This window comes from Martes martes (genome assembly GCF_963455335.1).
Source record: "Martes martes genome assembly, chromosome: 13".
Taxonomy (NCBI): Eukaryota; Metazoa; Chordata; class Mammalia; order Carnivora; family Mustelidae; genus Martes; species Martes martes.
Genome location: NC_137901.1, coordinates 40,103,860 through 40,119,719, shown reverse-complemented (window position 1 = coordinate 40,119,719; position 15,860 = coordinate 40,103,860). Strand labels below are relative to the sequence as shown.

The window sequence follows — 15,860 nt, the reverse complement described above, 5'->3', positions numbered from 1 at the left end:
CTCAAGATATGCCAGGAGAAGAACATATCCAAGGAGCTACTGCCCATATGGACTAAGCCCAAAATATATATGGTGCAAACATGAACCCAACCAACCCACAGCTTAAAGATGAGCTTCAAGCCAAATAGTAGTTGACCTGCAGATCCATGCGTGTAAGAATGCCTTGCAGGCGATCGAATTCTGGAAAGGTTTGTTAGGAAGCATTACTGTGGCAACAATGACTGATATGGATGCACGCTGCTACCATCTGAGGACTTTAAAAAAATCAGATGCCTGGGTTCTACTGCCAGGTATTCTGACTGAGATGGCATTGAGCACTGGGATTTTCTAAAAATCCCCCAGGTAATTCTAATGTGCAGCTTGGGTTGGAAAAAACTGCCACTTTCTATTCTTTTCTAACCTGTCTTGTTTTCACATACTTCCACAGTTATTATTTAACTCTGATATTTTATTTTTAATCCATGACTCTACTTTAGCTTGATCATCTAGGTGGCATGCCCCTTCTTCACAGGCATGTAAGATGAATGGGAGGTGAAGTGATGATCAAACCTGCCCTGCTTCACATACTTCCCTGCACTGTCTAGCTTCTATGGTTCTTTTTAACCCCAACAGAATCATGTGGAAAACTATTAAATGCCCTTGCCTCTAAAGCACAGCCAGGGTTTTAACCGCTAAGGTTAAAAAGAAGCACTGTGGAATCTAAGATATTTAGGAAGTACGTGAAGCAGGACGGGTCCAGTGAACAAGAGACAAAGTAGAACAATGGGTTAAAATGAAACATCAGGGAATCAAAACTGCTCATGAAAGTTCATGAAGTCAAGACAAATTCAACAGAGATAAAACATAAAATTTTTTCCTCAACTATGGCTGCACTTTACAGCAACATTAAGGCCTGAACAAAAAGGATTTTATAAATAACTTAAATGGTTAAAATTTTTAAAAATCTGGCAACAGTGTTGGTAAAGGTATGGAGCAAAGGGAATTCCCATATACTGCTAGTGGGATGTACAAGTTGGTTAAACCACTTTGGAAGAATTCCTAGGTAAGTATGTCCAAAAAAAAAAAAAAAAAGAGGTAAGCACATATACACCAGGAGATTATACACAAGATTATTCACAGCCGAATCCAAAATAGCTCAAATAGGAAAATAATCCAAAAGTCCATCAATTGTAGAGTAGATAAATAGATAAATTGTTCCAGCATGTTCAAACATTCATAAGGCAATGAAAATTCTATTGCTTCATGCAACAGTTGGCAATTACTAACATATTATTAAATGAAAGAAGCCAGACATAAAAAGAATATGCTCTATAATTCCATTTATATAAGAAGTTCAAAAAATGCCCTAAGCAAATCAAAATATAGTTGTATATTTGGTTGGAAAAATTATAAAGAGAAACAAAGTGACTACCCATATTGGGGGCACACGGGATAGTAACTGGGAGGGAATACACAGGGGGCTTCTGTGATGCTAGCAATATTCTATTTCCTCAATAGAAGTGGTTATTTTGGTGTTAACTTTGTGGGGAAAAAAAAAAATCACCGTAGTCATACATGTTGTTTTTGAACACTTCTCTGTGTGTTAACCTTAAAAAAGAAAGGGCTTAAAAGTGGTTAACACCATTTAAGTTACTTTTTAAATATGTCTGATGTTAATGCTGTCAAGGTCTTAATTTTGCCCAGCAATCTGTGTGTCCTTAGCCAGCTTCTTCTCATTCTTCTCAGAAGTTACCCTAAATTTCACTTCTCAAAAATGTTCTTTCCTTTATTCTCTTATCACCTACATTACTTTGAGAAGCTAAGCTTGCTCCTAGAAATACTCCCTAAAATGGAAGCACTCCATGCTGTGTGAAATGTTAAAATTTCTCCCTACTTTCTTCTCTCCTTGTTTCAATAGTATGGAAGTCCCTTCTGCAGTCCAGAGCTAACCCCATCATTCTTTGGTATATCTTTCCATCTGTTAAGGATTCTGTTATTCTCCCTGTATCCCATCATTTCCTTTAAGACCATAAACATAACCATATCTTACTATTAAGAAAACAATATTGAGTGGCTATTCCCAGATCCCTGTTCATAGCCCAGCTTCCTGGGTGGTCCACACTAGTAGACTACACTTACTTACCTCCCAATCTCTCCTCAACCTATTATATCCTGATTCCATTCCCATTATATAGTAACATTCTTCTAAAAAAAACCACTAATAACCTCTTCACTGTCATATCCAATAAATAATTTTTTCATCCATTTACTACTTGACGTTTCTGTAGCATTTTAAACAGTTAAACCATTTTTCTTTCCTTGAACTGTTCTCACTCAGCTTTTGAGTGAGAACTTTTTCCTCATTGGTCTTTTCTTTCTAATTACTTCTTAACTAGTCTCCTTTGTGGATCCTTTTTCTTCAGCTTTTCTCTCACATGTCATTGTTCTGCAGGTCACTGTTCTCTTTTTGTTCTATCCCACACCATCCCCACCCTTATCCAGGGTGAATTTTTCACCAAAATTCATACCTTCAATTATCACTTAAAAGTCTTGTTCTAATAGACATCTCTCCATCTTTTCTTATACCTGCAAACTAGCAGCTTTTTGAAGTGTCATCTGACTTAGGACTTCTTGTTTTTAGAACCTTAAGTTTACATAATCAAGCTACTTACCAAAATTGCAAATACAGATGCCCCTTGAAGAACTCAGAGGTTAGGGATGCCGACCTCCACACAGTCAAAAATCTGTGTACACCTTCTGACTACCCAGAAATTTAACTACTAATAGCCTGCTCCTGACTCAAAGCCTTACTCAAAGTTTGACTCAAAGCCTTACTCAAAGTTTACTTACATAAACTGTCGATTAACACATATTTGCTATGTTATGTGAATTATATATTATATTTTTATGATAAAGTGAGCTGGAGAAAGGAAAACGTTAAGAAAATCCTTAAGAGAAAATACATTTACAATACTGTATTTATCAAAAAAGATCATGTACAAGTAGACCTACATAGTTTGAACTACATTATTCAAGGGTCAACTGAACATGATTCTCCAAGAAGTTTAGCACTTAGCACTTAATAAATCTTAGTAATGTTGTCTAAATTTGAACTGTTTGACAAGTCTACACTCTAGTCATTTCTTACATTTAATTTGTGTCTAAAACAAAACCAAAATGATAAAATAATTTTTCTTGGTTTTGACTTACTGATAAACCTGCTCACCTAGAGGAAACATTCAGCAACTGAGGTGTTGAAGGCAATATCCACCTTTAACCACAGCTGCAGCATACAGTAATCATAGTAAAGGGTAAATTATTTAAGAGCAATTTCCATAGACTCAATATTATTCTGAATTTCTTCTTCAATACTGGGGTTAATGCCCTTGTTAAAATAAATAAGTGTGTGTGTGTGTGTGCGCACGCGTGCACTGCAGAAAAATTTTAAAATAAACCTCAGACCTTTTTTGATGAAATGGATGATTAAATGATTCTGGATAGTGAAGACTTGTTTTAATGAGATTAGAAAGCTGCTCTACTGATGGTCTTAAAGGAACTGTAGTGTTTTCTGGCCTGAAAAATTTTAATAGTTCCATTTCTGGTGGCTCCTGAGAAAAGAAAAAAATATATTTGACAATAAAAACACTGTCTTGTTAAAATATAACATATATAAACAAAAGAAGTTAAAACCAGTTGAGATAAAGGAAAGCATGAACAATACTTTTTCTGCTCTTATTTACAGTAACAGAATCATCTGTGATACAACTTGGAATAAAGAATCTAGGATCAGAGTCATTTATTCATTCCCTATTTATTATGTGGAGTTAGAGTTGAGTTCTGGCAACTTCAAGTATTAGCTCTGTGATCTGGATAAGGTATTTAATACTTTAAGACTGAAGTTCCTTACTTGTAAAAAGGGGTTCATAATTTCAAAATCTGTTGTGGTTCTCACTTGGTAAATTCCTTATTACTTAGTACTTAAGCCACAGACACTGAATTGTATAGTACTTGCTTTAATTGTTGAAGAACTAAAATTGCCTTAAAACTTCATTTTGAAAATAGACTGCTGTGTTTTATAGATTATAGTACTTCACCTGTATTAACTGAAAGTTAACATGCATGTAAAAGTCTCAATACAGCCAGTGTCAGGCACACCATAAACATTTCAGTATCATTATCATTAAATGAAAACAGAGAATATCGCCCCCTTTCTACTATTATTATCTTTTTTAAGCTTTTTTCCTCCATTTTTCTTTACCATCCAGGAAATTTTTGATTTTTAATTTCCTGCTAGCCTTCTTGGGATTTTTGATCTGCACTAGGGATTGGCCACCTATAGCCCGCGGGCCAAATCCAGCCTGCTTCCCGTTTTCGTAAAGAAAGTTTTATATCCATTTGTTTATATACTGTCTATGGTTGCTTTTGGACTCCAACAACAGAGATGAGTAATTAAGACAAAGAACCTTCTAGCCAGCATAGCCTAAAATATTATCATCTGGCTACTGACAGAAAAAGTTTGCTGATCCCTGATGTATACAGCTGTAAAAGCAAGAACTAAATTTGCTTTTGACTTAGAAGTCAGAGAAAAGTAACTAAAGGTTTACTTTGGAAGAAAGAAAAGAAGAGAAGCAGAACTTCTGGGGAACTAGTTATGTTCTATTTCTTGATCTGGGTTCTGGTTATACCGGAGTGTTCTTCAATTTGTGAAATTCAGAGCTATTCAACTATTCTGTATTTATCTTACACTTTAATAGAATGTTTAAAAAATGCATTCTTGTTTAAAATATTCTAAACATAAAAAAACAAGCTATTGTTTGAGACTTCTAAAGTATACTAAATAAATTTCCATATACCACTTACCAGTGAAAAACACGTGAACAATGGCCACAGAAGAATATTAAAGACCTGAGCTAATTTACTGAGAGAATATTTAAAAGTTCCCCCCCTCCCAGCTTAAAAGTAGCAAAAAGTATTTTCACAACCAGTGATAAATATTTGTCCAGTAATTTGACAATAAGGATCTGATTCATACCTTATGACAGTTCCACCACAAGACAGGCAAGGAGTAAAGAACTATTATCTTTGTCTTATAAGTGAGTAGTAAGTTATGTAAGTAATTTGGTCATCAATCTGAAAGTCTTTGGGCTCCAAATTTATTATTCACAGTATTATGAAACTGCTTTATCTCCCAAGCTCAGTTACTCATATAAAGAGAATAAAAAATATTTCAAAGGTGAAATAGAAATAAAAATGATATGCCATTCATGGTATATAAAATGACAATATAACAAGAATAAATTTTATAGAAATCACTTTTTCATTTTCTAAATGCTAATTTTGCCAATGTTTAAGATGTTGCAAATTATCAGAAGTTATATAACATACATATACAACTAAAACTTGAGACTTCTGTATTAATCAAAGGTGAAGAAATAATTTTTTATTTAAGAAATAGATTTGGGGGACGCCTGGGTGGCTCAGTTGGTTAAGCCACTGCCTTCGGCTCAGGTCATGATCCCAGGATCCTGGGATCGAGTCCCGCATCGGGTTCCTTGCTCGGCAGGGAGCCTGCTTCTCTTGCTGCCTCTGCCTGCCTCTCTGCCTGCTTGTGTGTACTCTCTTTCTCTCTCTCTCTGGCAAATAAATAAAATCTTAAAAAAAAATAATTTAAAAAAAAGAAAGAAAGAAATAGATTTGGGGTTAAATTTGGTATCTTCATTAAAACTAATGTAATTTTACCATTTGTAACCACTGAAGTAAAAACTGATTCAAGTTGGAGAACTGCTAATGGATGCTAAAACTAGTGGACCTAGGTTTGATTGGAAACCAGACATTTACAAAGGTCCAAATTATCTCCCCACAAATTACTTAGTAGAAAAGGAAAGGAAAAACAGTAACTATACTGCAGAAAAATATGGGGATACCACCTTAATCAAATGATCCATCACTTACAACGAAACAAATTAACAGCAAGCGCTTTTTGATACAATACACTGACAAGGACATAACATCAATTCTGTAGTATTCCTGCCAAAAATGTATAATCTTAATCTAATCATGAGGAAACACAAGAAAAACTCAAAAAGGCATTATTCTATATTAAAATAAATAGCCCATGCTCTTCAAAGACGTCAATGACAAAATGACAGATCAAGGCTCAGAAACTGTCCCAGATTAAAGGCGACTAAAGAGACATGATAAGTAAATGTTAATACATGATCCTGGACTGGATCATGGGTAGGAAAAAAAAATTGTCAAGCATATATATGATATCTGAATATGGACTACATATGAGTACAAACTTCCTGAATTTAATAATAGTGTCTGTGATTATGTAAGAATTATCCTTATTTTTCAGAATACTCAGTGAAGTAAACAGGGGTAAGGAAGGATGTCTGCAATTTACTTGGGAGTAACTACTTGGGGATGATTAAGAATAAGAAAAATCAATGTATACATAAATAAAGAAAAAATGACAAAGCCAAGAAGGTAAAATGCTAACCACTGTTGAACCATAGTGAAAAGTAGAAGAGTCCTTTATACTATTCTTGCACCATTTCTGCAAGTTTGAAAATTATTTCAAAATAAAAGTTTTCAAAATAATGAGAAAGCTTGAAATTGAGATCCAATACTCATAGATACAATATGAGGTCACTGTTCAAATTACTGGATGCGCTTAAAGTTTGTTCATATATACTATGAGAACTTTTTGGTAAGATGAAATAGTATCTCATGAGAAATCAGAAATCACTGTATTAAACACTATTACCAGCTGCTGCACCACTCCTCGGGGCATCCTTTACATTTTATGTTTTGCCCTCCCTGGAGTTCTGCAGTAGTATCAGCATGTTTCCCTTCTTCTCAAGCAAATTATCTTTTTGCAACTATGAATTCTAGATTCAATATAGAATATTTATTAGAAATCTCAAGATCACAAGTGCATCTTAATACTCTTATGAGATGCTAATAAATTTTAATTTATGCCCAATTCTCCTTTTAGTGTTCTGCCACTAACCCCCCAACTCAAATCTCAATATAAAAGCCTGATCAAACCAGACCCCTTCAAAAACCCAAAAACCAACCAAACAAAAAACTCCACAATTCACAAGATGACCCAAAGAAAACTCTTATTACCTGTTTCTGAGGACATGAAAAGGCTTCTTTTCCTATAGTGTGAAGAATAACATGATGCTGACCTTCCAAAATAAGCTGCTTACTATCTTCCACTACATAAGCCTAAACATACAAAGCACAAAAATGTTAACTTTCTTGGCAGTAACCTCAAAAGGAATGAATGCAATATTTGATAGAAGGTAGAAATATTACAGCTACTTAACAATTATCAACACTATGGCTGTGTCAGAATTTCTACTTTTGTATATTCATTCAATCAATAAAGAATCTATCAAAATCCGTTTTGCCTCAATGTAACACAGTTGGCCTGAATATTTAAGGGATACATCTTAAGATCTTTTTTAATTTTTTCTAAGAGAGCTCTTAAGAAACTAGTCCAAAAAACAGTGCTAGAACACAAGTCTTTTTGTTACTGGACTGCCAATATACAGGCAAAACATTTTTTCTCAGTCTTGCTTCTCAAATGCTTCAGGGTTTATCACCTAGTAGAACAAAATCAGTGAGTACAGTCATAAATCTTCTAAGTGGAAATGCCACACCCTTGGATATCTTAAACGTAAGTACATACATTTAAAAAAAAAAAAAAGTTGATTTCATCTATATCAAAACACTGGGCCTAGCATATAACTCATCACTGTCTTGAACGCTTCTGTGCCAGAAAGTGTTATATGTATATGGCTTTGATATACTGTTATCATCACATTATGCAAATGCAAAGGCTTAAAAACTTTTTGACAAGCTCAATTTTTTTTACTATCAGATTCAACAGACATAAAATTTCTCAGGCAAAATGCTATAGAAGTTTTAAATGTTTTCATTTCATATTTTCAATTTTTGTACTTATTTAATCATGGCTAGTTTTGCCACCCGCAGACCACACTTGGAATAGTGCTCCATGAAGACACAGGACAGCCCGGGACCTGCTCAGTGCACATTAACACACAGCCCAGCAATGCTGGAGTTAAACACCTGCTGGGGTAGGCCTTTAGTGGAGAGGATGAATACTGAAGGGTAAGGTCTGAGACATGTCCTATGTTTTTTCCAGTGGAATCATGGGATTGAACAAAAATCCCCTATAGCCTTGTTGAATTCTCTAATGCCTTCTCCTCTCTGCTTAACTTTTTAAAACAAACCTTTATATTTTGTTAAGACTGGTCAGGAATTGTTCTGTACCCCTTTTCCAATTATTTTTCATAAAAATGTTGTCTGGCCTCTCCATTTTTCTTCTACATCCTATTTTATTGAAAGACTACCATGCTTCCTGTTTCCTACTCCACAACTTAAATGACTTTTTAAGTTTCCTTTCATGTAGTATGTCATTTTTGCATTATTTAAAGACCTCACTAAAGAAAATCTACCACTTTCTCAAATGAGATTTGATAACCTTATCTTAGATACTAGTCACTACCAATTTAATATCCTATTCTTTATTCTATTCAAACTTTCATTTTCTGGCCAAGGAGCAACATAATCTTAGCTTTCTTCTTCATGTAATCAGCAATACTAGTAGTAGTAGTAGGCTGCTATTCAGGGCTGTTTTTTCCCCCCAGCCAAAGTAACTGTGGACTTAAAAGAGTACAGATACATTACTCAAAATCTTGTCTCGGAAATATTACAAATTGTTACATGGCAGAAATCTGGGGAGTGCAGCCACATATCCCAAGGATCTAGTATACATTTAGTGAGGGGTTCGTTTACATTAAGGAGCAATATTGCTGGCCTGAAAATAGAAGCTTCTTGATTTCTAAGCTTTAAGAACATTTAATTTCAAGCTAAAAATGTGTAACTGATCTTTTTAATAATAAATACCAATTCAATGAAAGTATCAATTTGTTTAAGCAGTTTTATTGAAATTCATGCAAAAAGAAAAAGAAAAAAAAACTCACACCAGCTTGGTTTAAAAAAAATGTTTATTAGAAAATGTATGATATAATTAAAAAGAACAGAATATCTGAACCAACTTAAAAATACGTGTATTGATCATCTACTACGGGAGTATCTCTATGTGAGTCCTTGTTTCAGACACCAGGAAATGAAACCTTTCCATACTGTTCAGGTAACTATCCTTGGACAAGTCCCTTAATTTCACTGTAGAATTGTCTTTTAAAAAGTAATATATAATTATACATTACATGTAACATAATTTATATATAATTACAAATTCTTATATGCATAAAATACAAAAGAGTACACTGTGAAAAACAAGCCTCCTTTGTATTATAGTAAGTAACTTCAAGGAAGACTAATGGCTAAACCATCTCATTCTGGTCTGCCATGTGTGGATCTTACCTGGATATGATTTTTAAAACTTAAAATATTTTCAAATACTCTGGAAAACTGAAAACAAACCCAACAAATAGATAATAATTCAGAATTATTGTTAATTTAGTTGGGTGAGATAAAAATACTCTGGGGTTATTGTTAAATAAGAGAGTTCTCATCTGCTAGAAATAAATATGGAAGCACTTACAGATAAAATATTATGTTATTTTAAAAAATACTACAGCAAAAAATAAAGGAAGGTAAAAATAAAAGAAAACAAAGGAGAGGGGCTAATGGAATAGATGAAAAATGAAGAGCAACATACTAGTGACCATGGAGCCTGGGTAATGGGTACCTGAATGTTCATAGCGCTATTTTTTCTTTTTCGGTGTTTGAAAATGCCCATAATAAGGAGTTTAATAATGATACCCGTTGTCATGAAGCTTATCATATCTACAATATTTTCAGTACCACTAAGAAGTAACAATAACAAAGAAGAAAGTTATCTAATTTGAATGAATTCTTTTCTAAGTAAAAAAGTCATTATGGGGCGGGGGTGGCACCTGGGTGGCTCAGTAGGTTAAGCTTCTGCCTTTGGCTCAGGTCATGGTCTCAAAGTCCTGGGATCGAGCCCCAAATCAGGCTCCCCAATCAGTGGGGAGTCTGCTTCTCCCTCTCCCTCTGCCCTTCCTCCTGCTTGTGCATGTGCACTCTCTCTCTTTCTCTCTCAAATAAATAAATAAAACCTTAGGAAAAAAAAAAGATTTAAAAAGTCATTATGGGGGTGGGGGGATGGGTGAGCCTGGTGGTGGGTATTAAGGAGGGCATGTATTGCATGGAGCACACTGGGTGTTATATGTAAACAATGAATCTTGGAACACTACATCAAAAACTAATGATGTACTGTATGGTGACTAACATAACACCATAAAAATTTTTAAAAAAAAGTAATTATGGAACTGTTTAAAAAAAAGGTATAAAATAAATACTAAAACTGAAAATTTTATGCAGAAAAATATAAATATCAGATTACATTTGTTCTTTAGCTTAAGGCTCAAGTATCTACAAAGCAAGGCTTCTGAAATAATTTTATAACACATACCTTCCATAATACGACAATATTCAAATCCACCTCACTGCACTTCTGGATTAATCTCACAGCATCCTCTACTGACTGTTTTTCTGCATGCACAGATGCAGATGTCTGGGCTTGTGGTTTCTTCAATTCAGAAGATAAACTTCGATAAAAGAAGTCTGCACATGGACTTGCTGAGCTTATTATCTGTTAAGAAAAAAATCACTTACCTACATAAATGTTTTCAACTAAATATACCCTGCCAAAATGTATACTTCTCTCTATATTTCTATATTAACTAAAAGACTTATTCAATCATTTCTTGTCAATGTGTTAGTACAGGGAGGCTGTAAAACACATTAAGACAGTTAAACACCTAAAATAGGTACAAATTACCCTGAATCTTAAAGTTGCTATCTCAAAATAGTTAAACTACACTGCCATGACATTAGTCCAAGTATCAAAGGAAGGTAATGGATAGTTCTAAGAAAATGAATAAAAAATAAATTGCTGAAAAGTAATATTCTTTATACTATTAAAATAACAAGTATCTCATTCAAATACTTAGAACATTAGACAACATCTAACAAAACAGAATGCAAATGTAATTGCTAATCTTAATATGGCTTTTATACTTGGAGGGAGAGAACATGAAAAAAGAACTTTAAAAAAATTTTAAATGGAATTGGAACTACAGGATTTCCTTTAATGGAATATTGTTTCATAGTAAAATCTCTATACTTATGATTCCCTGCATTATAGACCATGCTATATAAATGCTAAGTTTCAAGTTAATTATTAAATAATAATATGTAAGTTTTTGCCTTTAAGAGTGAACTATTTTCTGGTAAACAATTGTTCCAATAGGTTTCTCATTAACCTATAGTGCTTGGTGAGTTCTATTTACTCAACCAGATTCATCAAAAGGGAAAATGTCTTTGTTTCTGTTTTCTTCAACAATACTACACAAAATTATTTGGCAACAAATACAGAAAAAATTACAATCTTAATATAATTTAAGGGCCTTGATTTGTCTCTAACGATTTTAAGTTTCAAAAAGAAATGAACAGAACAAACAACTGAAATCATGAAATCTAAATTCAATCATTCAAGAGGCACAATGTGGCTTTATCTGGAAATTACTGGGCTTTTGGTACTCTGAGATATTTCTAAATAACTATTTCTTCAAGTAGTCAAAAGATAGCCACAAAGAATGTGTGAGATAAAGGCAAATGATGAGAGAAATACGAAAGTGTAAGAATGTCTAGGATTATCAAAGAAAAAAATACAAAGAAGAAACAGTAACTGAATCAGTAGTAACAGGGCACAACTACATGGAATTTTACACTCTTGGTCCAATGTTTCTCAAAACAGATCACCAGATCACCTCTTCCTATTATCTCCAGAGCTGGCTGAAAATGCACATTCCCAAACCACCCAAGATGTAATGAACCACAGTTTTAGAGTTGGGGAGGCAAAGCTCTCATTTTTACAAAATTTCCTAGATCAAAAATAGGGTCTACAGGCTGATACCTTCAACATCACCTAGGAACTTATAACAATTTATTATACGTATTTTTTAAGTAAACTCTGTGCCCAATGTGGGCTTAAATTCATGACCCCAAGATCAAGAATCACATGTTTCACTGACTGCATGAGCCAGGTGCCCCACCATCTAGCAATTTAGACCCTCAGATCCCACCCCAGGCCAACTGAATTAGAATCTGCATTTTAACAAGAACCCCAGATGACTCATACGCACAGTCTCTAAAAGTTTGAAAACCACTGCTCTAGGTGATTCTTACAAATAATTAAGTTGGACTATCACTGTCCTAGACAACATATTTAAAATCCCTCAAAATTTTTTTTTTTTTTTTTTTTAAGATTTTATTTACTTATTTGACAGAGAGAGAGATCACAAGCAGGCAGAGAGAGAGAGAGGAGGAAGCAGGCGCTCCGACGAGCAGAGAGCCCGATGCGGGGCTCGATCCCAGGACCCTGAGATCATGACCTGAGCTGAAGGCAGAGGCTTAACCCACTGAGCCACCCAGGCGCCCCCCCTCAAAATTTTTTATTTGGATGTCAGAACCATATGAAACACCAAAATCTACATGTTTATCATCTTTATATTCCACTCTGACCACTTTCCCTAATAAATAAGTTCCCTTGTATTATCCAGTTTCATTTTTTAATCCCAAGGATTATACTTTTCACCTGTGATATTCTCAAAAGGAAGTTAGTTTTAAATAACAAATTAAAATGTTATAATCCATATAGCATCTCTGCTCTGTTTTAGAACACGAAGGTAAGTTGTAAATCTGAACAAAGCTGACATGTTCATCCACAAAAGATTCTGTGGATTACAAAAGCAATAGTTTTGCCAAAATAGTGAGATATTCTAAAACTGTGACTTTTAAAATCAAATGCTACTGTGCTTATTTGCATACCTGTTCATTTCCAAAGATGATATCTGCAAAGATATATTTTTCTGAGAACTGTGTGGCAACTAAAAAACAGGGGAAAACAAACTAATCAATATCATTGTCATGAAATATAAAATGACCCTTAGGAAAGTGTGAAAATAAAATGAATTTACCTTCTTTTTCCCTACATCGTACTGCCTTGAAGCAAAATTTTCCCTTCTCTCTACTAGCGAGTTTGGCATCTACAAAGAAAAGAAAAAATTTCTAAGACCTTTCTCAGCTGCTTATGACAGGGTAAAACATAATTCATTATTCAAACTTCCTTAGTTAAACTGAAAAATAATTCATAATTACAAATAATGTTTAATGAAAAATATCTCTTTTCATCTCCATAAAGCAAATTTCATTCAGCTCTTAAAAAGGAAGAAATTCAATTTTCTTGAAATTCACGTTCGTGCATGCATGCACACGTGTGTGTGTGTGTGTGTGTGTGAGAGAGACATTACAGATAAACAGAAAAGTTTAAAAGATCAGAACCTGGGAAACAGGGAGCCCACATTCCCACCTTCATTTCCTTTCAGTATTTTTTCATATATATGATTTATATCAATATTAGTATATGCACATACTGTCCTACGATGCATTTTCTCACTATTGCAAACACTCTGAAAATGTTAATGTATTTTAATGACTAAAAAATAGTCTGAGTTATAATTTAATTCATATTAAATCTACACTGAATTTCTCTGCATTAAATATAACCTTGCAATACACTGCTCTGTTTTCAATGTATGGATTTTCATGTATTTTGAATTAATTTCTTTGTATAAATTCCAAAAGTAAGGATTACCAACAGACTAAATATGAGTTTAAACATTTTCATATTTTTTGAAATATACTGTATAATTCTCCAGAAAAAGCAAATATCATTCTGCCAGCTTCACTCCACTCTTAACAAGCACTTAGCATTCTCATATTACTGCCAGGATAATAAATCTAAAGAAATATTTCAGAAAACAATTTGTCAATATATTTATCACAAGTATGTATATTCTTCTGTTTGAGTATTATATAGGTATGGAAATACATGGAAAAGTCAGTCACTATAGAGGTATCATTATTATACACAGAAAAACAGTCTACCAATGGCAAAGGAAACCAAAAGAAACTTCCATATTCTAGTCTACATGTTTCTGTACTGTTTGAAATTTTGAAAGTGATCATGTACTTAGACACTGATTTTCCAACTGAATAAAGAAAATGCAAACAGAAAGATGTGGAAGGAAATAAAAAGATGGAGAAGAATGGATTAAGAAAGGTAATTTGATTCACAGTCAAATAAACTACTGAAAACACAAGTGAATGCTTAAAAAAGTTAATTATTAAATTATTTTTTGAAAAGATACCAACAATCTTATATGATATTATAGTACTACTCTGATACTCTGAAGCAAGGAAGATATGAAAATTTACTATGAAGAGGGAAAAAGTCACAAACCTACCTTTGTTTTCAGAGAGATTTACAGATTTCTGTAACCTCCAGTGTTTGCTACTACTTGATACTTGTACTATATGGAATTCCTTAACACCTGCTTCGCTCTATCAAAAAGAAATAAGAGTCATTCAGGACTTAGGAGCACAAACTTAGAGTATAATGAAAACAATATTCTGACACTGCTACCAAAGTAACATAAGACAAAATTCTTATTTTGAAATAATATACATTTCAGAAAGCTTAAGTTATTTAAATTCTTTCTTAGACATTCTTTTTTTCTTTTAAGTATGCTCCACACCCAGCATGGAGCCCAATGCAATCTTGAACTCACCACCCTGAGATCAAGACCTGAGCTGAAATTGAGAGCTGGATGTTTAACTGACTTTGCCACCCAGGCATCCCCTCCTTAACCATTCTGAAAACAGAGAAGTCAACATTTTACCCAAAAACTATATTTTAATTATAATGTACACCCCACGGCAAATTTTAAAATATTGAACAGTATTCAATTATTAAAACCTATCATAATGAGTTACTGGGAGTATTTAATAAATCAAACATTATTTGTTATCAATTTTTTTTTTGAAGATTTACTTACCTATTTTAGAGAGAAGAGACAGAGAGTGTGTGTGTGCAAGCGTGGTGGGGAGGGGCAGAGGGAGAGAGAGAGAAGAGAAACTTAAGCAGACTCTGCCCTGAGCGTGGAGTCTGACAGCAGAGCCTGGGCCTAAACTAAGAATCAGAGGCTTAACCAACTGCACCACCCAGGAACCCCTTGTTGTCAATTTTGAATCAAAACTGTAACATTTTCTTTTAATTTCTTTTAATCTTTCTGAGGTATCTCATTCTCATTAAGGTGAAGACAAACAACAAAAATCAGAATCCCAAAATATAGCCAATGCACATAAAGTTAAACTGTACATAATTTTTTATTCTCCTGAATGAGAACTAATTTGAAATTATTAAAATCTTAAAATTTTAGGAACACCTGGGAGGCTCTGGCAGTTAAGCCTCAGGTCATGATCCCAGAGTCCTTGGATAGAGTCCCACATCGGGCTCCTTACTCAAGAGGGGAGCCTGCTTCTCCCTCTACTTGCCACTCCCCCTGCTTATGCTCTGTGACAAATAAATAAAATCTTTAAAAACAGTAATAAATAAAATCTTAAAATTTTATTTTTACAAATGTTACTTTCTTTGAAGATCACCAAAGTATTAGCAAATATCTTAAAAAGAAGCAACCTTACAAGTTTATGAAGCCAAAAGTAAAGGACATTACAGAGTAACACTTCAAATAAGTATTTGAACTAAATCAACCTGAAACTAAGATGCTATTTTACTCATGAGATCTCATTCCCTTAATATTCATTTTTATATTTAGAGTATTTAAACAGGAATGGTAAAAGGTCTGAAATGCTTATATGAAGAAAATGATACTCTCAGAAATGTATAAGTGAATGTTATCAATTTAATATGGAATGTGAAATCCTAACAC

General features: G+C 33.8%; 1 protein-coding gene across 1 annotated transcript in view; it reads right to left on the bottom strand.

Annotated features, from left to right (window-relative positions):
* TRAPPC8 (trafficking protein particle complex subunit 8) overlaps positions 1–15,860 on the bottom strand; it is a 75,452-nt gene that overhangs the window by 5,470 nt on the left and 54,122 nt on the right. The window contains exons 22-27 of the mRNA XM_080821022.1: positions 14,376–14,472; positions 13,047–13,115; positions 12,898–12,956; positions 10,478–10,657; positions 7,114–7,215; positions 3,442–3,587 (exon numbers count right to left, since the gene is read on the bottom strand). Coding sequence (XP_080677148.1) covers positions 3,442–3,587; positions 7,114–7,215; positions 10,478–10,657; positions 12,898–12,956; positions 13,047–13,115; positions 14,376–14,472 — 653 coding nt within the window. The remainder of the gene's footprint in view (positions 1–3,441; positions 3,588–7,113; positions 7,216–10,477; positions 10,658–12,897; positions 12,957–13,046; positions 13,116–14,375; positions 14,473–15,860) is intronic.